The sequence below is a fragment of the Thunnus thynnus genome, chromosome 19 (genome assembly GCF_963924715.1).
Source record: "Thunnus thynnus chromosome 19, fThuThy2.1, whole genome shotgun sequence".
Taxonomy (NCBI): Eukaryota; Metazoa; Chordata; class Actinopteri; order Scombriformes; family Scombridae; genus Thunnus; species Thunnus thynnus.
Window position 1 is genome coordinate 467,070 of NC_089535.1, and position 27,931 is coordinate 495,000.

General features: G+C 38.0%; 2 protein-coding genes across 2 annotated transcripts; one reads left to right on the forward strand and one right to left on the reverse strand.

Annotated features, from left to right (window-relative positions):
• Window positions 1-1,646: 1,646 nt before the first annotated feature.
• On the reverse strand, window positions 1,647-18,708 carry LOC137170782 (polypyrimidine tract-binding protein 3-like). Its single transcript, XM_067574363.1, has 14 exons — window positions 18,589-18,708; window positions 17,369-17,432; window positions 15,068-15,234; window positions 14,293-14,436; window positions 12,346-12,507; window positions 12,124-12,234; window positions 11,760-11,913; window positions 11,114-11,173; window positions 10,131-10,243; window positions 10,005-10,038; window positions 9,654-9,746; window positions 7,711-7,933; window positions 7,534-7,611; window positions 1,647-5,248 (listed from the first exon to the last, which is right to left on the reverse strand). Exons 2-14 carry the CDS (start codon window positions 17,391-17,393, stop codon window positions 5,116-5,118), a joined length of 1,497 nt encoding a protein of 498 aa, XP_067430464.1. The 5' UTR covers window positions 17,394-17,432; window positions 18,589-18,708; the 3' UTR covers window positions 1,647-5,115.
• Window positions 18,709-20,852: 2,144 nt separating this feature from the next.
• hsdl2 (hydroxysteroid dehydrogenase like 2) lies at window positions 20,853-27,302 on the forward strand. The gene is made up of 11 exons (XM_067574364.1): window positions 20,853-21,014; window positions 22,615-22,778; window positions 22,875-22,973; window positions 23,092-23,206; window positions 23,363-23,466; window positions 23,546-23,644; window positions 24,177-24,371; window positions 24,479-24,550; window positions 24,734-24,880; window positions 25,672-25,800; window positions 26,616-27,302. Exons 1-11 carry the CDS (start codon window positions 20,998-21,000, stop codon window positions 26,729-26,731), a joined length of 1,257 nt encoding a protein of 418 aa, XP_067430465.1. The 5' UTR covers window positions 20,853-20,997; the 3' UTR covers window positions 26,732-27,302.
• The last annotated feature ends 629 nt before the right edge of the window (window positions 27,303-27,931 follow it).

Here is a 27,931-nt window from a genome sequence, read left to right on the forward strand (position 1 = left end):
GATATCGTACATACGTGTAACAAACGTTACCGTACATGTGTTGTGTAAAGTATCGCACCTGTGACGTGACACAAGTATCGTTACTTTGTTACATACAAGAATGTAACAGTGTTATCACAGCAGTACGTGTAAGTTACTACTCGCCACTCGTAACGTTACAATACACAATATCGTGACGTTACGACACCGTTACAGTAACGTTACGAGTATCGTAGCGTTACTGTAACGTAGAAGCGTGTCGCACGTTACTGGTGTGACGTGTTACAAATGTAGTTTCACTTGTTTTGAAATGAAACATTTTCAACATGTTTTGTTGACAATGTTTAAATTATTATTTGTAATTATGAAGTTCTGCGACATGTAACGTGTGACTGATCACGTGAAGACGTGAAAACATGAGAACAGCTGATGTTACACGCGTGTAACTGTACATACGTGTCGTTTTACTCGTTCACAAACATGTTACAGGAACTGTTACGTGTTGTTATGCGTTACAAAGACGTGAGGTACATGAATGTAACATGTTTGGAAGTCGTAACGAGACTTCTTGTAACCAGGAAACAGACAGTTTTGGAAAGCCATTTAAACAGGAAGTGATGTCATAATAGGGGAATGACTTCCAATCCGATTAAAAGGCACGCACACTTTGGCTCGTCTCGACTCCGCTCTGCATGTTTCTCTTTTCAAGGTGTTAAAGTCACAGAATTTTATTTAACGTTTGTGGAAATTTAAGAAATAATTGTTTTACTGAAACTTATTAACCAAAAAGTAAATCTGAACACAAACACGTCTACAGGAAGTTAAATAATTATATTTTAACGACGGTAAACTGCGACCTGGAGGACGTCACTGTGTAAATGATCAGCTGATGTAGAGAGGTCGGAGGTCAGAGGTCAGAAGGCAAACTGGGAATCTGCAGCTTCCTGTTTTTTTTGTGGCTTGTTTCCTGTTGTCAAAATAAAACATCTAATTAAAAAATAAAAACAAGTTAATTCAACAGAAAAAAACAAAAAACAAACTGAATTTGAATTAAATATGTTTTTAATAGAAAAAAAAGGGTGGGACATTTGAAGATCAACCAATCACTGCTCAGCTTGATACACACACACATACACGTAAATATATATACACACACATATAAATACACACGCGCAGGTACGACAGGTGGGCGGGACGTCCAAAGCATTACCTGTTTGTTGTTTACAGTATAAATACATTCATGATTAAAAAACCCTCCCAAAGAGTCGACCGACAGTACGACAGTAAATAAAACCATTAAAACCATTAAAACCATTATTCCAACTAAGTGAAAAAAGTCTACAAAAAATCCAAAAGTCAGATAAACTCCCGACCCGCCACCCAAACACCACGTTAAAAAAAAAAATCAAAAAACCAGCAGAATAATTCAGAGAAATAAGGCACAGAAGAAGTTTGTCGAGATCGCAGCCAGAAAAAAAAATACTCAAAAAAACAAAACAATGTATTCAGCCAATCAGACGGCAGCGTGTGAGGCACGTCACTGAACATTCAAAAAATAACAACACGGAAGTTTTCTTCAGATTTTTCATGAAAAAAAGTTTTAAATGATGAAAAAAAAGGAAAAATCTATTAAAATCAAACAAAGAAATAATAAAAACATTCAAACAGATTATTTTGATTTTTGCTAAAAGTTACAACGAAAATTAAATAAGTTTAGACCAAATTTTCATCCGTTTTGTGTAACTTTGATTATAAAATGATCAACATCTAATTTCTGATTATTTGGGATTTTCAGCTTTTCTTCAAATTTGCCGGATTTATTTATTTATTTATTTTTTTGTGCATCAACTTTATTCAACAATCAGACAAAACAAAACTCCTCATTGGACTCCACTACCCACAATGCATCACTACTTGGGTGCTCAGTCTGCTCAGGAATGTGCTCTGTAACCTTTGTAACCATGGCGATGACCCCTCGCTGTGACGTCAGCCGTCAGTGTGATGTCAGTGTTTGTAGCCGACGCGGCGCCGTACCGCGGCGGGAAAAAAGAACGGACGCCATCTTTAAACACATCCAGGGTTCGTGTAGGCACAGAAAAGCTCGTTGGTGCTCGTTGGTCATCGGGGTCCTCCCATTGGTCCATTTGTTTCCGACTGTGGGCCAATCAGAAGCCCTGAAGTCTGTTTGGCGAGTCAGATCCAAAGGTCAAAGGTCAGGAGGGAAAACAAGGGGTTCAGAGGTCAGAGGCCCCAAAACCTCAGCACTGATGCTAACGAGCTACAAAAAAGGGTTAGCTCTGACTTAAGCTAGCTATTAGCCTGATAGCAGTGACTTAGCATTAGCGTAGCATTAGTTATTTATACACTGTTGATGCTGAATGATGAATAATGTCTCTGATCAATAATGTGACATAAATATCAGTTATTTTCTCTAAATGACCGTCGAGGTTTATAAAAGTGCTGAAAAGTAACAAAGTACATTTACTCAAGTTCTGTATTTAAGAGGTTCTTGTACTTTACTTGAGTATTTCCATGTGATGCTACTTTATACTTCTACTCCACTACAGTTATTTGACAGCTTTAGTTACTTTTCAGATAAAAAGACTTTTAATTTGAAAGAAGCTTCTATGTTGAGCTGCATAACAGATGTTTTGTCTCCTCGTCATGTTTCAGATGTTCGTGAGTCGTTCGCTCCTCTAAACTTTGTTTCAAATAAATTAAACCCAAACAGGAAAACCTGGAAATTTAATCCAAATTTATGTTTTTTCTTTGTTCCGACACAAACGATCATCTAACAGTCGATCTCTGCAGCGATTCATCAGTATTAATAATGAACTTCATGGAAAGAGTTTAATACGTCAGTCACAGCCCAACGCTCTGCAAAACAAATTCTTTTACTGACTACATTAAGCTCATAATACTTTTACTGTGGTAGAATCTCTCATGCAGGACTTTTACTAGTAATGGAGTATTTTTACTTTGCTGTATCAGTACTTTTACTGCAGTAAAGTATCTGAGTACTTCTTCCACCTCTGTATTAGAAACAAGTGTTGGTAAATGCAGAAACACAAACACGTGACTGGTCAGTGACGTTCAGCCGCAGGAAAGTAAAACTTAGTTAATCTGCTCATAAATACACTGATTAGTGTTAATACTGGGTTTTATTTCAGTTTAACTGTCAGCGATGGAGCTCTGCCGCCAGTTTGTCACCAGTTTGCTGCGGCTTTGTTGTAGCTTACAAGCAGCCGAGTGTTGTTTCCACTGTCTGAACAAAGTAACGTTCTAATAATCCAGCTAATACATAGCTTAGCTTGGAGCTAAAATACTAATAGCTAGTGTGGCTAAAGTCGAAGCTAACAGGATAATGCTGTGTCATTGTCATGTCGTGCCATATCAGACTTATTGTAAATCACCATTTCTGCCTTGTAATTATCATTTACATCAACATCTAAGTCATAATTACATCTGAGGAACAACTGATTTCTATTACATCTGTGTATCTGTGTTGAAGCTAACAGGCTAATTAATACCTTTTAAAATAGAAGCTTGAGTTGATTGATGATCCTTGTGAATCGTAAGCACGGCATCTTTCCTGTGTCCAATTAATGATTAAACTCTAAACTAACATGCTAATGCTAAGCTAAACCAAAAGCTAGCAGGCTGATAGCTGTTTAAAATTAAAACTAAGGAAAATAACTGACGAAACTCAAAGTTTAAAGGCTAACAGCTAATCCACATAAAAAGCCTTTTTTAGAAGTGTTTTTGACGTCTCTCACTCGCGCGCCTCGCGGAACAGAAACGCCTTTTTTATCAAATGTATTGATCCACACTGACTCCGAGCTTCTGTGCTCCAAGTCTGTTTGATCCTGCTGTACACACACACACACATATATATATATATATATATATGTGTGTGTGTGTGTGTTGAACTTATTAACCGTATCTATATTGATTGATCAGCATCCAATCTGCCTGTTTCACTGCAGGCAGATTCACTCAGTACGGCGGGAAATAAAATCAATGAATCAATAAATACAAACACTGGATTTCTTCTCGTGGAGCCAACATGCGAACTGTTAAGGCAGTTTGTCCGGCCGCTGGTCAGCAGCTACTGCCGACAGACGACAGAGACGCTGAACGCAGGTCGGAGTCGGTGTGGACTGAACGGATAGAACGCTCACGCCCCGCTCACGTCTCACTTCCTGTGTGGATTCCCAGTAACGCTAACGGCTAGTTAAACTTGAAGCTAACACTGCTGACAGTCTGGGGCCTCGGCCGACCTGCAGGGGTCAGTTGACCCTTTGCTGGGGTCAAGGGTCAGGCAGTGGACTTGGAGAAGGACACTCGGAGGTCAGGGGTCAGATGGAGTATTTGGAGGAGGACACTCGGAGGTCAGGGGTCAGATGGTGTATTTGGAGAAGGACACTCAGAGGTCAGGGGTCAGATGGTGAACTTGCAGAAGGACACTCGAAGATCAGGGGTCGAATAGTGGACTCGGAGAAGGACACTCAGAGGGCAAAGGTCAAACGGTGTACTTTGTAGAAGGACAGTCAGAGGCCAAAGGTCAGATGGTGGACTTTGAGGACACTCGGAGGTCAAAGGTCAAAGGTCGAATGGTGCACTTGGAGAAGGACACTCGGAGGTCAGGGGTCAGATGGTACACTTGGCGAAGGACACTCGGCGGTCAGGGGTCAGATGGTGCACTTGGAGAAGGACACTCGAAGGTCAGGGGTCAGATAGTGCACTTGGAGAAGGACACTCGGAGGTCAGGGGTCAGATGGTGCACTTGGAGAAGGACACTCGGAGGTCAGGGGTTGAATGGTGGACTTGGAAAAGGACACTCGGAGGTCAGGGGTCAGATGGTGCACTTGGAGGACACTCGAAGGTCAGGGGTCAGATAGTGCACTTGGAGAAGGACACTCGGAGGTCAGGGGTCAGATGGTGCACTTGGAGAAGGACACTCGGAGGTCAGGGGTTGAATGGTGGACTTGGAAAAGGACACTCGGATGTCAAAGGTCAGATGGTGCATTTGGAGGACACTTGGAGGTTAAAAGTCAGATGGTGGACTTGGAGAAGGACACTCGGATGTCAAAGGTCAGATGGTGGACTTGGAGAAGGACAATCGGTGGTCAAGGGTCAGATGGTGGACTTGGAGAAGGACACTCTGAGGTGCTGGTTGTGGTCCAGCTGCTGGTCGTGCAGAGCGATCAAAGCCTCGATAGCTTCCTCCACCGACGCCAGCTGCATCAGCGCCATCTTCCTGTCCTTCCTGTGACATCAGAGGAAGTGACATCATCAAACACAGGGAGAAAGGAAGAGAGAACAGGAAGAAGAACGTTTTGTTCAGTCAGCATCTTTCCTGTCCAACATTCAACTTAATGAAAACTAACTTCAGCTGCAGGACATAAACCGCTAAAAAATGTTTGATTTTGCAGCAGCTTTTCTCATAAATTGCAAAACAATTTGCGATGCTTTTTGAGCTCTTTTTGTGGTAAAGTTGCAGGAATTTGGGTATTTAATTTATTTAATTTGTGTTAATTATTGTGATCGCAAAACCACATTTTCCTGGAGGGACTGACGTAGAGTTGTGAAGCGGGAGGAGATATTTCATTGTACTTTATTTCCCCCAACAGACGACATCAGAGACTCTCAGTTCTCTCTTCTACGGTTTGAATCGACATGAAACTCTCCTGTTGAATCATCAGAACAAAACATGAACAGGTGTGTTAGAAAACATCCGGTTCTTACGAGACAGCGGACATAAAGACTTCAGGGTAGAAGTTGACCACGACAGCCAATCACAGAGCTTAACGGTGAGCAGAAGCTAAAGATTCAGTTTATTTTTCATTTCTGGGCCACTTTGAGTGAATTCAGTATCCATAGTGACTCGTTTTGTTTACAACATCAGTGATGAATTGATTACCCTCCTGATTCACACCTCCTGACTGGCAGCAGCCGAGGATCATGGGTATTGTAGTATTCTCACGGACAGAACGTTTCTGAACGTGACAGAAACAAAGAGATGTATTGATCTGTCTGAAATGTTCAGATATTCAATTAACTGTCACATATCAAAAGGAAAAACAGAAAATCTTCTCTTTCCGAGGCTGAAACCATCAAATATTTAGCTTTTTATTCTTGAATGACCGAAACAACTTTCTGATGATTGACTAATTGATTAATTGACTGATTGTATTATAAACGTGTAGGATCATCCGGGAGAGTCCTGAGTTTCTGTTCGGTCACATCGAGACGATAAAAGAAACATCTGAAATGAGGAAAAACACTTTCTGAAGCAGCAGCTGCTCACACGTCACACCTGTGTTTATGTTCAGCAACAGTCGTTCAAAACTAGTTCACGCATTTGTTACTTCTAGGCTGGATTATTGTAATTCCTTATTATCAGGCTGCCCTAACAAGTCTCTAAAGACTCTCCAGCTGGTCCAGAATGCAGCTGCACGTGTATTGACTAAAACTAGAAAAAGAGATCACATTTCTCCCATTTTAGCTTCACTACATTGGCTTCCTGTAAAATCTAGAATAGAATTTAAAATCCTTCTCCTAACTTACAAAGCCCTTAATGGTCAGGCACCATCATATCTTGAAGAGCTCATAATACCGTATTATCCCACTAGAACACTGTGCTCCCAGTATGCAGCTTACTGGTGGTTCCTACAGTCTTTAAAAGTAGAATGGGAGGCAGAGCCTTCAGCTATCAGGCTCCTCTTCTATGGAACCATCTACCAGATTCAGTCCGGGGTGCAGACACCCTCTCTATGTTTAAGAGTAGGCTTAAAACTTTCCTTTTTGATAAAGCTTATAGTTAGGGCCGACCAGGCTCGCCTTGGATCAGCCCTTAGTTATGCTGCTATAGGCCTAGACTACTGGGGGACTTCCCATGATGCACTGTGCTCCTCTCTCCTCCTCCTCCTCTCCATCTGTATGGATTCATGTAACATCAATGCATGTCACTACAGAGTTTTTTTGTGCTTTCTCATCATCACAGGAACCTCCAGAGTCTGACCTGTGATGATGTCATATCTCAGTTATATTCAAACTGCATTTCAGTTCACTTCTCTCAACAATTTCAAATATCAGCTCAGGACTTGTGAGACGAAACAATCTGATCGTTTCTGACTATAACTGGACTTTCTCCGTCTTTAATAACGAGTCGACCGAACACCAGTCTGCTTCAGCACATGTGCGCGCGCGCACACACACACACACACACACACGCCAAAACACACCCTCATTACATTATATGTTATATCTTTGATCTCCAGGTTTGTTTCTGCTGCTGTTTTATTCAGATCTGGTGAAAATAACAGAGTTCTGATGTTTATGAGCTTCAGTGGGATCATTGATCATCATTCTGGATATCAGACATATCAATGAAATGTTTTCACCTGACAGGAAGTCAGCCATTTTGGATTTCATGTGTCAATTTTCATATTCTGAGCATATTTGAGGCCTTTAAGATGCACAAATATATAATAATATGTAAATATTTTGCATGTAAATAACGTTTTATTGAGTAAGTTAGTTGGTACTCACTGGAAAAACTTGAAGGCTTTGACTGTGAACCCGGCGGAGGAAAATAAATCCTTCAACACGTCCTCGCTGACCGACGAGCTGCGACACGACAAGAACACAATCAGAATCACGTCGAGCTGCAAACACACGAAGCAAAAAACACTGTGCGACAGCGAGCATGAAACGAGAGGATATTACGGGATGTTGGAGAGGTGCAGCGTCGCCGACGGCGGGAAGATGTTGTTAAAGTTTTTGGATCCGGGTTTTTTGAAGCGGTGGAGGGCGGAGCCTGAGAAGTCGCGGGTCAGCGCCTGCTCTTCTTGCCCCGCCCCCCCGCGAGGCAGCTGCACCACCGGGTGCTTGGACAGCGTCACCCGGATCACGTTTCCATGGAGACGCTGGCCGTTCAGGTGACTCATCGCTGGAAGGAAAACATCGACAAAGTTATTTTTTTTTTAAAGAAAATTAAAAAATGCTTCGAAATGTTTTTAAATTATTCTGTATATATAATCTAAATAAATATAAATAAATATAAATATAATAAAAATAATAAATATAATAAATATAAATATAATAAAAAAATAAATATAATAAATATAAATATAATAAAAATAATAAAAATAATAAATATAAATATAAAAATTATAAATATAATAAATATAAATATAATAAAAATAATAAATATCATAAATATCATAAATATAAAAGCATCGGCAAAATAACAAAATGTACGTGTTAATTAAATATATAATTAAGAAAATGTTTTTCTTTATATTAAATTTTAGAAATAATTGTTTAAAAAAACAAAACCATTATTATTTAAAAATGTTAAAACTTTTTTTTAATTGAAGGAGAAAACAAAGATACTTTCATGACTTATTTTTACATTTTCATGTTTAAACTATTTAAAAAGTTGTTTAGAGCTGCAACTAATGATTATTTTCATTATTGATTAATCTGTTGATTAAATTAATTAGTTGTTTGGTCCATAAACACACATGTACGGTAACGTGTGTCACACGTATGTACGACATCTCTCACATACTCGTAGATAAGTTACATCACGTGTTACATGTGTAATCATAAGTACTGTAACATGTTACAAACATGTGTCTATACCTCAGTATCATGTTACATATGTACGTTACGTACTTCTATACATGTTACAACGTGTGTAATTATGGATCAGTTCGTGTATTGTAACATGTTAAATACCTGTAACTTTATTCTTGTTACGCGTTACAAGTATCGTAACGTTTACGTGAAAATTAAAACGTCACGTGTCACGTCGGCTCGTTGCAGTACTTGTGACGTGCAACATGTATGTAACATGTAAAGTACTGTGATATATAACGATACTTGTTTTTGTCACTAGAGCTGCAACTAAAGATTATTTTCATTATCGATTAATCTGCTGATTATTTTCTCCGTTAATCGATTAGTTGTTTCGTCCGTAAAACGTCAGATAATTGTGAAACATGTGGATCAGAAGAGATTCAGTTTACTGTCGTAGAGAAACTAAAGAAACCAGGAAATGTTCACATTTAAGAAGCTGAAATCAGAGATTTTTGGATTTTTTAATTCTTAAAAACTAAAAAACAATCAATTGATTTCCAGAATGTTGGCGATTAACTGATCGATTGATGGACTGATCGTTGCAGCTCTGAAGGTTTTATTTGAAATTAGTTTCTAAAGTGTCGCGATGAGGAAAAACAGTTTGAATAAAATAAACACAAACTGGAATAAATTTAATATTAAATGAAAACCTGTAAAACGTTTTTAAAAACTCTAAAACATCTTGTTTTTCATGTTTTCTGTCCTGCGAGTGATTTAATAATAATAATAATAATAATAATAATAATAATGATAATAATAATAATAATAATAATAATAATGATAATAATAATAATGATAATAATAATAATAATAATTATAATAATAATGATAATAATAATAATTATAATAATAATAATAATAATTATAATAATAATAATTATTATTATTATAATAATAATTATAATAATAATAATAATAATTTTTCCATAAATAAGGACTTTGTTGTTGTGATGTTTAACAGATTATATTATGTGTTTTAGATGTAGTTTAGTGTCGGGATGACGTGAAGGTAACGTGAGTCGGACCGAGTTGAGCCTGCGTGGCGTCGCTCATCTGAACCAGAGCGTTTTCCTGTTTGTTGAAGAGGATTTTCACTCGCTGAACGTCCCCGTAAACACCTGAAAACACACAAACACACAAACACAGCGGAGATAAAACCACTCAGCACGTTAATGTTACTGATGTTCAGAACAACAACACATCATATAAATGTCTTATATATTATATTAATACATGAAATCTGCAGCATCAGGACTTTGTTCATATTTTAGTTTCTACAAGGTCAGAAACAAAGTTCAGTCGATCTCTTATTTATTTGTTTTATTTAGCGTTTGTGTTGAAAACGTTCTCTGAATGTTTGATGAAGAGTTTCTCACCGAACAGGATGAAGAGGCAGTGAGGCGACACGCTCTGCGGAGACAAACAGTGTTAATAAAGTTATCTGAGGCTGCGGCGCTCTGATTGGTCGGCTACTGTGTGTGACTGTGAGTGTGACCTCTGACCTCGGGGTTCAGGTTGGACACCAGCAGCACGGAGTGGCCGGCGGGGGGCGCCACCTGCAGCGAGACACGAGGGGGAGACACCAACGAGCCGGGGACGGCCGCCATCGACATACCTGCACGCACGCACGCACGCACGCACACACACACACACACACACACACACACACACACACACACACACACACACACAGGGTAAACACGCTGATGAGCTGCTGCGTTTTTAAAGGAGACAGAAGAAGAAGTGATTGTGTCAGAGGTCAAAGATCAGCTCATGGTTGGTTTGGAAAATATCCAGAATGATCCTTTAACAACAGACCGGACATGATGTGTGATTATTGTTATTTTAAATTAAAGTATATTATTGTTTTATGAGATCCTCACTGAGTCTCACTGAGCAGCTGACGTCATCCTGAAGCTGCAGGTTTAACATGGAATGTTATGGCAGAAGAAGAAGAAGAAGAAGAAGAAGAAGAACAAGGAGAAGAAGAAGAAGAAGAAGAAGAACAAGGAGAAGAAGAAGAAGAAGAAGAAGAAGAAGAAGAGGAAGAACAAGAACAAGAACAAGAGGAAGAAAGAAAGAAAGAAGAAGAAGAAGAAGAAAGAAGAAGAAGAAGAACAAGGAGAAGAAGAAAGAAAGAAGAAGAAGAAAGAAAGAAAGAAGAAGAACAAGGAGAAGAAGAAAGAAAGAAAGAAGAAGAAGAAGAAGAAGAAAGAAGAAAGAAAGAAGAAGAAGAACAAGGAGAAGAAGAAAGAAAGGAAGAAGAAGAAGAAGAACAAGGAGAAGAAGAAAGAAAGAAAGAAGAAGAAGAAGAAGAAGAAAGAAGAAAGAAAGAAGAAGAAGAACAAGGAGAAGAAGAAGAAGAAGAACAAGGAGAAGAAGAAAGAAAGGAAGAAGAAGAAGAAGAACAAGGAGAAGAAGAAAGAAAGAAAGAAGAAGAAGAAGAAGAAGAGTTCATAACATGGACGTCCACAGAGAGTCTCACCTGTGTGCTGGTGGAAGGAGGGCGGGAAAGCTGCTGCTCCGTATGGAGGGAGGGCTACACCTGTAACACACACACACACAGAGTAAACACACACACACACACACACACACAGAGTAAACACGCACACACACACACACACACACACAGAGTAAACACACACACACACACACACACACACAGAGTAAACACACACACACACACACAGAGTAAACACACACACACACACACACAGAGTAAACACGCACACACACACACACACACACACACACACACACAGAGTAAACACACACACACACACAGTAAACACACACACACGCACACACACAGGGTAAACACACACACACACACACACACACACACACACACAGGGTAAACACACACACACACAGTAAACACACACACAGGGTAAACACACACACGCACACACACACAGACACACATAGTGAACACAGTGCTGTGCTGTGATTGGTCGGCTGCTGTACAGGTAGATGATGTTTACCTGTGTGCAGAGCTACAGCTGCAGTACTTCATACTGTGAGTACTTGTACTACAGTACCGTGTATTTAGTGTGTTAGAGTATGTTGCTGGTATGTGCTGAGGTGATGAACGGGTTCTGTGGTCGTCTGTAAACGCGGCGGCGGCGTACCGAAGGCGGCGGGCTCCAGCTCTCCCGTCGGCAGGTCGGCTCTGGTGAAGTCTCGGCTCTTGTCGTTGTTGTACTTCACGTTGAGCGCGCTCAGTTTGGAGAAGTCGATCCGCAGCGTGCAGCAGCCGTTGTAGATGTTCTGACCGTCCAGAGCCTGCAACACACCGTCACCTTCATCATCTTCATCATCACTGTGGGTGTATGTGATGTGTGCTCTGTGTGTGAGCTGACTCTGGTGCATCTTTAATGTTTCAAACTGTCCCAATCAATCAATAAATCAATTATCAATGATCATCATCAGCTTCTGTTACTGTCAGACTGCTTTGTGTGTGTGTGTGTGTGTGTGAGCGTGCACGTGACTCACAGCCTTGGCGTGCTGAGCGTGCACGGTGTCACTGAACTGCAGCAGAGCCTGAAACTGATTGTTTCTGGTGAAGGTGATGATCTTCAACACCGAGCCGAACTTACTGAAGATCTACAAACACGCAGACAACAACAACAACAACAACAACAACAATAATATAATAACAATATACTACTTATAATAATAATGATAATAATAATAATAATAATAACAGTGACTGACCTGCTGCAGGACCTCCAGGGTCACGGGGTAAAATAAATTCTCCACGATGATTCTCAGGACGGGACTCTGACCGGGAGCGAAGCCCCGCCCCTCTCCTCCAGACGCCATGTTCCCAGAATGCACTGCTGCTGCGCTGATGGCCTGCAGTGCCACCTGAGCTCTCTGTCAACAAACACATTATTTACAACAACGATTACACGTTACAGTAATTAAATACAGAATGCAATTAGAACAATTTACATTACATTATACTTATACTACATTATACTTAAACTACATTATATTTATACTACATTATATTTATACTACATTATATTTATACTACATTATATTTATACTACATTATACTTAAACTACATTATATTTATACTACATTATATTTATACTACATTATAGTTATACTACATTATATTTATACTACATTATACTTAAACTACATTATATTTATACTACATTATATTTATACTACATTATATTTATACTACATTATATTTATACTACATTATACTTAAACTACATTATATTTATACTACATTATATTTATACTACATTATAGTTATACTACATTATATTTATACTACATTATACTTAAACTACATTATATTTATACTACATTATATTTATACTACATTATATTTATACTACATTATACTTATACTACATTATACTTAAACTACATTATATTTATACTACATTATATTTATACTACATTATATTTATACTACATTATACTTATACTACATTATACTTATACTACATTATATTTATACTACATTATATTTATACTACATTATAGTTATACTACATTATATTTATACTACATTATATTTATACTACATTATACTTATACTACATTATATTTATACTACATTATACTTATACTACATTATATTTATACTACATTATATTTATACTACATTATAGTTATACTACATTATATTTATACTACATTATATTTATACTACATTATACTTATACTACATTATACTTATACTACATTATATTTATACTACATTATATTTATACTACATTATAGTTATACTACATTATAGTTAAACTAAATTATACTTATACTACATTATACTTATACTACATTATATTTATACTACATTATATTTATACTACATTATATTTATACTACATTATACTTATACTACATTATATTTATACTACATTATATTTATACTACATTATATTTATACTACATTATAGTTATACTACATTATATTTATACTACATTATATTTATACTACATTATACTTATACTACATTATACTTATACTACATTATACTTATACTACATTATACTTATACTACATTATATTTATACTACATTATACTTATACTACATTATACTTATACTACATTATATTTATACTACATTATATTTATACTACATTATACTTATACTACATTATATTTATACTACATTATATTTATACTACATTATACTTATACTACATTATACTTATACTACATTATATTTATACTACATTATATTTATACTACATTATACTTATACTACATTATATTTATACTACACTATACTTATACTACATTATACTTATACTACATTATATTTATACTACATTATATTTATACTACATTATACTTATACTACATTATACTTATACTACATTATACTTATACTTCATTATACTTATACTACATTATATTTATACTACATTATAGTTATACTACATTATAGTTATACTACATTATAGTTAAACTAAATTATACTTATACTACATTATAGTTATACTAAATTATACTTATACTACATTATTATAGTTAAACTAAATTATACTTTTACTACATTATACATTATACATATATAATATACTAATATTTAGTATAATTTATAAAAATATTTAGTTATTTATAATGTTTTCAAACATAAAATAAAATAAAATAAAACAGATGTCAAACTTATTAAAATGGTCTCACCTGATTGGTCAGGTTGTCGGTCTTCAGCTCGCGGTGGGTGGAGTACTGAATGAAGATTGGCTGGTTCCTGACGGTGGGCGTGGCTGAGGTGTAGTAGTTCACCATGGTAACCGCCGCTTCCTCTGACGCCATCTCTACAAAAGCCTGAAAACACAAAAAGATGTTTTTATGAGTTTTTATTACAAAACAAAGACTCAATGAACAAACATGAAAACATTAATAATCACTAACAGACATAATCAATAACAATAAAACACAACTTGTAAAGTTTACGATTAAAATGCAGAAAAATTAATCTTCAGAAATGTCATGTCAGCAGTTTTTATAGAAGTGAGTATGTTTCTTCAGGATGTAACAGAAATAAAAGCTGTGAACATACAGTTATTTAGTTATTGTTTACACATTTTGAATATATGACACTGTATATTTAAAGTATGTGCAGTCACATGATCAGGCTGACATGTTTTCTGATGTGTTTGGAGGTTGAGGCGCCGGCTGATTGGCTCTGAAAATGACCGAAAGTTTGAAATAATTACTTTTGGATGGAGGAATTACTAATTTACAGTTACTATGGAAACGTGTCTGTATCTGATAATGTTATGTCTGTATAAATACGAGCACGTCATAACGAAGTCTGTATTCTGCTGGTGACGTTTGGACGTGTAAGAACTCATCTGGCGTTTGTTATGAAACATATGAAGAACATGTGATGATGATGATGATGATGATGATGAATATTTCTCCACTCACGTCTACAAACTCTATCAGCACTCACCTGGTTTTTATGCTTCAGCGTGATCAGTTTGCTAACTCGGCCGAAGGGAAGCGCCAGAGCGAGCACTTCCTGTTCAGAGACGTCAAGGGGAAGGTGACGCAGGTGAAGGACCCGAGACGGGACGCACTGAGCGCGCTCAGACACACACAGCCTATCAGTGCCATCCACTGTGGAAACACAGACACACATCAGGACGTCAGACAGGAAATAAGATTCAGTTATTAAAATAGTAAAATATTTCAAGTTTAAATATGTTCAAGCTCGTTATTAACAAAAAACTGACATCTGCATAAAGGGGAAATCCCATATTACATTATACTTATATTACTTTATACTTATACTACATATACAACATTATACTACTTTATACTTATACTACATACACAACATTATACTACATTATACTTATACTACATATACAACATTATACTACATTATACTTATACTACATATACAACATTATACTACATTATACTTATACTACATTTACAACATTATACTACATTATACTTATACTACATATACAACATTATACTACTTTATACTTATACTACATACACAACATTATACTACATTATACTTATACTACATATACAACATTATACTACATTATACTTATACTACATATACAACATTATACTACATTATACTTATACTACATATACAACATTATACTACATTATACTTATACTACATATACAACATTATACTACATTATACTTATACTACATATACAACATTATACTACTTTATACTTATACTACATACACAACATTATACTACATTATACTTATACTACATATACAACATTATACTACATTATACTTATACTACATATACAACATTATACTACATTATACTTATACTACATTTACAACATTATACTACATTATACTTATACTACATTTACAACATTATACTACATTATACTTATACTACATATACAACATTATACTACATTATACTTATACTACATTTACAACATTATACTACATTATACTTATACTACATTTACAACATTATACTACATTATACTTATACTACATATACAACATTATACTACATTATACTTATACTACATTTACAACATTATACTACATTATACTTATACTACATTTACAACATTATACTACATTATACTTATACTACATTTACAACATTATACTACATTATACTTATACTACATTTACAACATTATACTACATTATACTCATAATGCATATACTACATTATACTACATTATACTTATACTACATTTACAACATTATACTACATTATACTTATACTACATTTACAACATTACATTATACTACATTATATTTATAATACATATACTACACTATACTTATAATACATATGCTACATTATACTACATTACACTAATACATATACTACACTATACTTATAATACATATATTACATTACACTTATACTACATTTACAACATTACATTATACTACATTATACTTATAATACATATACTACATTATACTTATACTACATTATAATACATTACATTATATTTATACTACTTTACACTTATACTACACTACATTATACTTATAATACATTATACTTTTACTATACTACATTATACTTATACGACTTTATACTCATACTACACTGCATTATACTTATGCTAAAAATATACTTAGCAAATGTTAAAAAAGTTAACTTAAGGAGTTATATAAATAATAATAATAATGATAATTTCACGTTAATTCAACCTTAAGTGTCAGTTTTTATTTCAGCAGCGTTTCTGAACTCTGTTTATGAGAAATGTTGAGTTGAATGAACTGATCACTCATCTCATTGAATTACGTTTCTAAAAAAAAACAAAACAGGATCAGCATAATAGCAGATTTCCCAGCATGCACTGTTGATGGTTAAACGTCTGAAGAAAACAGACATGATGGAAATTTACTGTGTGTCTTTGATACACGTTAAAATAACATAAAACAATGTAAATCATGATGAAGGTCAGTGTTGGATTCGGCCCCTCGTACATTAATCAATAATAAGCTCACTGAGGTCAGTTAGATGATCATATTATCAATATATCTATTAGATTTACAGTTTCCATCATCCAGCTGGGCGAGTGGGTAACAGTTAGAGTTTATACTACGTCCTGTATGCTGAGTCAAGATAACTCGTGGCAGCGTTAGAGGAACTGTTTGTGTTTGTTGACTCAGCCTGAAGCTTAAAGGCGGCGGTCCGTCACACACATCTGTTAACTGAAACAACAGGTTACTTCTTCACAGAGCAGGAAGTGACATCACGGCAGCCGTTAGGCAGGTTTACCTGTCGACAGGTCGGAGGTGCTCATGGTCGCGCAGCAGCTGAGAGAGGAAGGAAACTCTGATTCCTGCAGAGAGAAGAAGAGTCGGATTCATTTCATGCACAAACTACCATTGTTTTCATTATCCATTAATAATTAAATATCAGAAAATAATGAACGTTATGTTTTAGTTTCTCAGAGTTAAACGAGATTCAGTTCACTGTGACGACAATGATGATGAAAAGCATGAAATCATCACATCTGAAAAAAGACTAAAGTGACTAAACCATTATCAAAATTGTTGCTGAATAACTTTCTGTTGATGGATTTATTGATTAATCGACTAATCGTTACAGCCTCAGTACAAACTGCTCAAACGCTGCTTCGAAAGACAAAAAAAACTCAACTTATCGAGTTTGATTTTCACCTCAGAGACACACGATCAACATGAAGGAAGAAAATCTATTTATTAACATTTATCACAGCAGACTTTCATTATTTTCATTAATGACTTATTAGATATAACTACAGACCTGATGATTTGGAACATGTGAAACATTTAACCCTTTATTAATGATTCATAATCATCGATGATGATTGATTATAGTTAATTGCTTCTTACAGACATTTAATCAGCTGTTTCACCTTTTTGTCTTCTGGCTTCAGACCTGCAGTTAATATGAATCATTAATAAAGAGATTAATGTTTCACACACATTCATTCATAGTAATATCTACAGTATAATAAGTGTATAATAAGTTCATTAACATGCTGACAGTTTAACGATGTTTAAAGTGACGTAAAGAGTTTAAACAGGTCATGCGACGAACATTTGGACATTAAAACCCGACAGATTGACAGAAAATGAAACTAATCAATAATCTGTACTGTGTGTATACTGTGTACACTCAGATATCGCGGGATTTCAGCCAATCAAATCCCGCCGCTGAATCGTCACTCTTCGCTCGCGACACTTGCAACCAAAACAAAACCAGAAAAAAGCGAAACACGAGCAACAAACGGCGCGCGAGCAGCGGGAAACGGGACGCGGGGAAAATAAGAGAACGTTCTGTGGCGGGAAAACGCTCCGGTAAACAAGTAAACAACAACAAATAGGAGGGGGGTGGGGGTGGCGACGCCAGAGGCTCGCGCAGGTGCGGTTCAGTCACCAAGGAAACGCGAGGGAGGAAAAGCAGCGGCGGGAATGTTCGGGAAAGGTTCGGGATGGGTTTCCCGCGCTCACCCGTCCATGGTCCAAGAGGAGGAAGAGGAGGAAGAAGCGCAGAGGAAGAGCTGGCCCGCGAGCCTCCCGCACCGCACCGCAGCGACCACGGAGCAGAACAACAAGCTCACTTCCCGTTTGGTGACGTCACGGGAGAACATGGCGGCTCGCGGACACGCCTCGGATCACGGAACGATCGATAATAATCAATAAATCAGTTCCTACACGGAGAGAAACGCACAAACATGTGTTTGTTTTATCTGTTTTTCAGAATTCTGACATTTAGTTTTTATTTCATGAAAAAATAAATGTGGCAAATACGAATTTTATTTAGTTTTATTACATGAATTCATTTAATTCATTCAAATAAACTGAAAATATAAAATAACAATAATATAACTGAAGACATCTAAACTGAAATAATACATAAAGAATCATGTAGTAAACAAACGTGTAATAAACAAAATATATTTCAGTCTTGAAATGTTGCAAACTGACCTTCATGTCTTCAAGTAACGATGGACGCCGTCTCTCTACTAGCTGGGCGGCTCTTTCCTTAACATGGTTTACTACAGTAGTAGTACTGTTACTACAGAAGTACTACAGTTACTACAGAAGTACTACTGTGGTACTACTGTAGTACTGCAGTTACTACATTAGTACTGCAGTTACTACAGAAGTACTACTGTGGTACTACTGTAGTACTGCAGTTACTACAGTAGTACTACAGTTACTACAGAAGTACTACTGTGGTACTACAGTAGTACTGCAGTCACTACAGTAGTACTACAGTAGTACAGTTACTACAGCAGTACTACTGTGGTACTACTGTAGTACTGCAGTTACTACATTAGTACTACAGTTACTACAGAAGTACTACTGTGGTACTATAGTACTGCAGTTACTACATTAGTACTACAGTTACTACAGTAGTACTACAGTAGTAGTAACTAGTAGTACAGTTGTATGAAACATGTTCTGTTTTTTTTGTGCTTCTATCAAGTTAAACCTGTAAAACACAGCTGTCCACAGTATAACACTTAGAATGATACATGTGTATTAAATATGTCATATGATACAAATAAATACAGAATAAAGATTGTGAGTCTTAGCAACAGAGAAAAATAAAACAATGAATGTAAAAAGTTAAATAATGTTACTGAATAAAATGGAATGAAAGTAAATATGTGGATGAACATACTGGTGCATCTATAGACAGTCTGTCTGTAGTCTGTGTGACCAGTAGTGAACATGCTGCTATTCATATTTATTAATATTTCAGTTTCTAATCTGGTATATAAATATCCAGGTTGCATGCAGGCAGCTGATATGTTACCACATCAGGATCAATAACAGCACCAACAGCTGCTGGAGGCTCTAATCAACAGCTCTGATCAATACTTTAGACAAAGTATAAGAAATACTTCTCCAACAGTTCAGCTCCACAACGTGTTCCCATCGGTCACATGACGGATCAATATGTGAGAAGCTTCAGTCTACGGGGCACAAACAGACAATCAAATAAGAAACATGTTTTGTTTATTTAAGACTGTTTTGTTTACGACATGATTCCATGTGTTATTTTGATGTCTTCAGTTTAAAATAAAGTAAAAATAAAGAAACTCTTGAATGAGACGCTGTGATAGACACCAGCTGTCAGCTGAGAGATCAATGAAAGCTGATCTGATCGATCATCATCTGAGAATTATTGGCCGTCAGTGAAACAACCAGCTGATTCTTTCATGATGCGTAAAACTGTCAAATAAAACAGAAGCGACTCCATCACATGTAAAAGTCCCGCAAGTACAGAAGTATCATTCAGCTAAATGTACTTTATGCATCATTGTGTGATTAATAGAATTATTATTAGTGATGCATAAACATGTCAGCAGCATATTAATGTTACAACTGATAATATTTCATAAACTGCTCTGTTATAACTGATGAGGAACTATTTCAATTTCAATTATTTGACTAAATACAAGATGTATTACAGCATATACTGTTGTGTACAGGTTAACATATGTGCAGTGTGTAATACACATAAAGAGTAATTTATGGATTATGGATTTGTGGATCTAAATGTAGCATAACAACAGAATAAAATGTTAAAAAATAATAAAAATAGATCACGTGGTCTTAATTAATCGCGTGGTCTTCATCAAGGTTGTCTAGTAAGTGGACTTTTAGTTCATTTTTCTTTTGAGGAAGTAAAGATGTTTATTGATTACAGGTTTGATCGGTGAGTTGATCATCTCTTTGATCCCTGAGGATCTTTGTATGCAGACCGGAAGTGGAGGTAGTCTGGTACTTCCGGTTGGCTCGAAGATCTTGGAAGTGGGTGAAAGGTGAAGCAGACGTCAGGCTTGTCATTGTTCTTCTTCAACACGGACACAAAAGTTCTCACTTCCACACACAGAACCACCGACGATGCTGCAGAACACCGGGTGAGTCGCTCAGAACTCCGGTTAAAAACCGCGTTAAATAACGTCGCGCTGCGCTGCGACCGTCCGCTGCAAACCCACAACCAAACCCACAACCAACCAGCAACAAGTCCAGAGTTCAGCCCTGTGTTCTGATTCTGCAGCAGCCGGAACCAGTGTCGAACCCGTTTAGTTCGGGGACGGTGTGGATTTCAGTTCTGGTGCTTCCTTTAAGCGGACAGTTTGTGAATGTGTGATTTTTTTCTATGGAGTTTGGTGAACGCGTTTCTTATTCTTAAAACGGATACTGGGTTCTCTTCTTCCTCTCCACCCCGAACCCAGAACCAGGTGGAAATAAACCGAGAGTTTGTCGATGTAAAGAAAATGTAGATTTAGACCTTCAGAGCCGAATGAAGCATTAGAGCTGTGTGTCCGTGACCTTTGAGCAAAGCAGTTTGGGAGTTAGGTGAAAGCTGCGACAAATGGAATAACTTTCACCAGACTGCTGAATCTCTGGCTTTATTTTTATTTAAGCCCACCGCAAAGTTATAACCAAGTCAAGAATAAATGGCAATGTTAATGAAATAAACAGCTTTAGCTCTATGGAGCCGTCTGCCGCAGTTTGGTTCTGTATGGGGATATTATTGTAGCTAAATTATTGTAAAGTGGGTGAGGCGAGTTGTGTAACTATCTCAGTCCATGTGTGCATCACCAGATGTGTAAATGTGTAGGCTAAACGAATCTCTAAGTGCGAGCTCAGAAACACACGTCACTCTGAATACAACAGAAAAAGCTTTATTGATCAGTTCACTGAAGGTTTCAGGTCCTAAATACAGACGACCACTACAGCAAAACTAATGCAACATGAATTACTGTTGATAACTCATTACTGCAGTTTGAAGTTTGACAAACTGTCATTTCTAATATATCTGACTGATCCTCCACAGTGCATCAACACTGATGTTATTACACCATAGACTTTAAAATAATGGATGTAGCCGCTGGTCACCTGTTGGTTTGTGCACTCCCGTCTTGAAGCCTTGAGTTTAGCATTTTGATTGTGGCCATCTTGGATTATTTGGAGCAAGAAGTGACCATATCTGGACAAGAGGCTGGAGCTGACTCTAATGCTAGCTGCTAGCTTGGTTAGCATGGTGTATTTACAGACTATGGGTAACTGTGATAATGCTAATGCTATTGCTATTTTTCACCGGCAAAAATTAAAACCATTCAATCAAAATGTACTCGCTGGAAAAATTGAACATCCGACTCCTTAGAGGGTGTTTTAGTACAAACAAACGCTGAACAAGACTTCTTTAGGCGACCAAAATGTTACAATTAACTTTCATGAACTGAAAACACATGATAATGCCTCTGGCTCCAAATTACGTCACACAAGCAAGATGGCCGCGCCCGGAAAGGAGATATTTTGGCTTCACTTTTGTATAGCGGCAGGAAGTGGAGATGCAGTGTCAATCTTTAAATACAGTCAATAGTTTTACACAACAGCAAAATCTGCACATGTAAATAAGGACAAACAGGAAGTCATTATGGAAGATGTTGCATTGTCATGTATTTATTTATCTTTGTTAGCATGCTAGCTAATTGTCTGCACGTGTTGCAGGAAGTTAGCTGGCTGCACACTCTTCATCACTGGAGCGAGTCGCGGCATTGGGAAGGCAATCGCTCTAAAGGCTGCCAAAGATGGCGCCAATATCATCATCGCTGCCAAGACCGCCGAGCCCCACCCCAAACTCCCTGGGACCATTTACACCGCCGCCAAGGAGGGTGAGCTAATTGGCAACATACAGGAGCTAACTGCTAACATACAAGAGCTAAATGCTAACATACAAGTAATGTCTGCGTGTTCTCTGTATGTTCCAGTGGAGGCAGCCGGTGGGAAGGCGTTGCCCTGCGTTGTCGATATCCGTGATGAGAAGCAGGTTGGAGACGCCGTTCAGAAAGCCGTCGACACGTTTGGTGGTAAAGAACATGTTTGAATATTAATGAGTTGTTAGGTCATCATTGTGTCACAGTCAGATGGTACAGAATGTCCCGGCCCTGCAGTGACATCATCACAGTGTCTGTATATGATTGGCAGGTATTGACATCCTGGTGAACAACGCCAGCGCCATCAACCTGACAGGAACTCTTGAGACGCCCATGAAGAAGGTGGACCTGATGCTGGGGATCAACTTGAGAGGAACATACATGACGTACGCATCTGACACGTGACATACATGTTACTGAGCCGTGACTACGTGTTACTGAGCCATGACATACATAAGTGCTTTCAATGGGCCCCAGTAAATAACATAACAATTTACAATCAACTCCTAACAAGGTTTAGATAACGAGCTGCTGTATTTCAGGTCCAAGATGGTGATTCCTCATTTGCTGAAGAGTCGCTCCCCTCACATCCTGAACCTGTCACCTCCGCTCAACCTCAACCCTATCTGGTTCAAGAACCACACAGGTAACCATAGCGACCAACTGACCACGTGTCCCATCATGCACTTCAGCAGTATTAACATGTCTGTTTCTTTATTTTTCAGCATACACAATGGCAAAGTACGGCATGTCCATGTGCGTCCTTGGAATGGCCGAAGAGTTCAGAGGTCAAATTGCCGTCAACGCGCTCTGGCCCAAAACTGGTCAGTGGCTAGCTGTTAGCACGCAAGACTCTCATAGACTCATAGAAAACTTGCATGCTAACAGACTCTCATAGAAAAATAGCATGCTAACAAGCTTGTATAGACTCTTATAGAAAAGTAGCATGCTAACAGGCTCTCACAGAAAACTAGCATGCTAACAGGCTCATATAGACTCTGATAGAAAACGAGCATGCTAACAGGCTCTTATAGACTTATAGAAAACTAGTATGCCCTCTCAATCTTTAAGAAAAGGCTAAAGACCAGCTCTTTCATGAACACCTCACACTTGATGGACTTATTAAATAATAATAATTTTTTGAAAAACTACTATCCACTTCTATACACTCTATGCTTTGTCTCTGTGCACGGCCTGTTGGCATCTACGTCCTATTGGACACAAACTTAGCTTCATGGCTCTTATTCATGTTGTTCTTTCCTGACTAGAGCCTTGCTTGTGTTGTATTAACTGAGATGTACGTTGCTTTGGATAAAAGTGTCTAATGAAACTGTGACATTGTAAATGAAATTGTAGCGATCCAGACGGCGGCGATGGACATGTTGGGCGGAACAGATGTGGGTAAACAGTGCCGTACGGCTGACATTATGGCGGACGCCGCCTATGCCATCCTGTCCCGACAAAAAGACTTCACGGGTCACTTCCTGGTGGATGAAGACGTCCTGAGGGGGGAGGGGCTCCAAGACTTCGAGCAGTACGCCGTCCAGCCAGGTGACATCATAATGTATCAGCTAACATAGAGTAGCATGGCTAGTCCTAGCGTAGCATCCCTGCACAATGTCATGTGGTCATCATGGTGGTCTCTGATTGGTCGACAGGTCACCCTCTGCTGCCAGACTTCTTCCTCGATGAAGCACCAGAGAGCCTGGCCAAGCAGATGGAGCAACACGGTAAATACTGCAGATAATACTACAGATACTACAAACACTACCACAAATACTACAGATATTAGGGTTTGGGTTACTATCAGCACTGCAAATTATACTATTACAAATACTGAAAATATAATTATTAATATTAATACTGTGATAAAACTCTACTGAAAGGACCTGTTTGTGTCTCTTGGTTTCTAGGGGCGACCCCGGCCTTCAAACCACCATCATCTTCATCGTCATCAGCCTCTGGTGGACCAGTTGAAACCACGTTTGATGTCATCAAGTCAGTCATCAACGAAGACGTCGTCAAATCCACGCAGGGCGTTTATCAGTTCGACCTGTCAGGTAACATCAGGAGAAAACATTAACAGACAAGTCCATATAAGGGCGTCTTGTGGGCGGGTCTTTAATAGAAACGTGTTTGTGTCCATATAAGGGCGTCCTGTGGGCGGGTCTTTAATAGAAACGTGTTTGTGTCCATATAAGGGCGTCCTGTGGGCGGGGCTTTAATAGAAAAGTGTTTGTGTCCATATAAGGGCGTCCTGTGGGCGAGTCCTTAATAGAAACGTGTTTGTGTCCATATAAGGGCGTCTTGTGGGAGGGTCTTTAATAGAAACATGTTTGTGTCCATATAAGGGCGTCCTGTGGGCGGGTCTTTAATAGAAACGTGTTTGTGTCCATATAAGGGCGTCCTGTGGGCGGGTCTTTAATAGAAACGTGTTTGTGTCCATATAAGGGTGTCTTGTGGGCGGGTCTTTAATAGAAACGTGTTTGTGTCCATATAAGGGCATCCTGTGGGCGGGTCTTTAATAGAAACGTGTTTGTGTCCATATAAGGGCGTCCAGTGGGCGGGTCTTTAATAGAAACGTGTTTGTGTCCATATAAGGGCGTTCTGTGGGCGGGGCTTTAATAGAAAAGTGTTTGTGTCCATATAAGGGCGTCCTGTGGGCGAGTCCTTAATAGAAACGTGTTTGTGTCCATATAAGGGCGTCTTGTGGGAGGGTCTTTAATAGAAACATGTTTGTGTCCATATAAGGGCGTCCTGTGGGCGGGTCTTTAATAGAAACGTGTTTGTGTCCATATAAGGGCGTCCTGTGGGCGGGTCTTTAATAGAAACGTGTTTGTGTCCATATAAGGAGAGCACGAGGGTGTTTGGTTCCTGGACTTGAAGAGCGGCGCTGGCAGTGCGGGGCAGGGTCAGCCACCTGTCAAAGCCGACGTCGTCATGACGATGGACTCAAGCGACTTCAGCAAGATGTTCTCAGGTGAGCTGTCACCATGGTAACTGAGAAAGATCAGAGACAAACTGAGCTCGCTGTATGAAATGTTACCATGGTGATTCTCTGCATGCTTTCACTACTACATACTACTACAAATACTACTACAGATACTACTGCACATACTACTACACATACTACTACAGATACTACTACAAATACTACTACAGATACTACTGCACATACTACTACACATACTACTACAGATACTACTACAAATACTACTACACATATTACTACAGATACTACTACAAATACTACTACAAATACTACTACAGATACTACTACAAATAGTACTACAGATACCACTACAGATACTACTACAGATACTACTACAGATACTACGGATACTACTACAGATACTACTACAAATAGTACTACAGATACTACTACACATACTACTACAAATACTACTACAGATACTATGGATACTACTACACATACTACTACAAATACTACTACAGATACTACTACACATACTACTACAAATACTACTACAGATACTACGGATACTACTACAGATACTACTACAAATACTACTACAGATACTACTACACATACTACTACAAATACTACTACAGATACTACGGATACTACTACAGATACTACTACAAATACTACTACAGATACTACTACACATACTACTACAAATACTACTACAGATACTATGGATACTACTGCTCATACTACTACAGATACTACTACAAATACTACTACAGATACTACTACAGATACTACTACAGACTACAGATAGCGATGGTGGCGTCTCCATGGTAACAGTCGTGTTTTTCTGCGTGTTGCAGGGAAGCTGAAGCCCACGCTAGCCTTCATGTCGGGGAAGCTGCGGATCAAAGGCGACATGACGCTCGCCATCAAACTGGAGAAGCTGATGAGCCGCATGAACAAGGCCAAACTGTGAGACTGAAGCCCCGCCCCCAGGCCCACAGGCCCCGCCTTAACGCTGAAGCTGTACATGTTGCCTTGATGACAATAAAACTACATTAATAATAAAGTTGAGACTGTGTGATGTCATCAAGTAAAACATTAGCGTTTACTGATTTATTCAGTCGCTACTAAATATTTACAGCTACTACCTGCCTGGTGGAAGTGATGCTAAGCTAGCTGAAGCTAACGTTAGCATGCTAATATCTGAGCTGTTTAGACTGAAGAGTGAAGGAGCTGATGTGGAATCTGGTCGACATGTCTGACCTAAAAAAACACTACAAACCTCAAATAACTAAACCAATAATGTCAGACTAAATGACCAAATAATGTTAGCTGTTAGCTTAGCACAACCTCAATGTAAACTGCATGAAGACTGATTCTGAAACACACACACAGAAATAAACCAGTCTGGTGTTTCTGTACTGGGAAATCTATTGATTTGTGACTGATGTGTTCACTTTTATCTGCCAGTTTCACTGAGTTGTGATGTGGGAGGAGATATTCAGCTCTTCTGGCTCCTGCATTAAACGTTTGATTTGTGTTTCTTTCAGACTCTCAGTTCTCTCTTTTACAGTTTAGATCAACATGAAATCATCAAAACAAAAGATGAACAACTCTGTTAGAAAATATCTGGTTCCTTTAGTAAAAAGTCAAAGCTACAAGACTGGACATAAAAACTGAAGTTAAAGGACACATTCAGCACATGTCCAGCTCTATATTTATATTCTGGGGTTTTACTGGAATAAGAAACTCCTTATTTATCTTCTACTGGTCCTTTATGCAGCCCCTCAGTTCAGCCTCTGTCTCTTTAAGCCCCGCCTCCTGATGAGCACACTCTGTTCTGATTGGTCAGCTTCAGGGAGCTTCCTCCGGCTCTGGATGCTACGTAAACAAACTATAGTAGCAGGATTTCACTTCTTTTCCTCCTTCTTTACTCCTAATGTCATGTTACCTTCTTCAACTGCTCCACCACCTCCTCTTTCTCCTCCCCCTGTTCTCTCACATCCTTCCCCACCTCCTCCACCTCCTGCTTTTCCTCCGCCTGTTTTACCTGCTTCCTCTCATCTTTTTCCACCACCTCCTCCTTCTTTGACTCCCCCTCCTCCTTCACTTTCTTCAACTGCTCCACCTCCTCCTCCTTCTGCTGTTCCTTCTCCTCCTCTACCCACTCCTT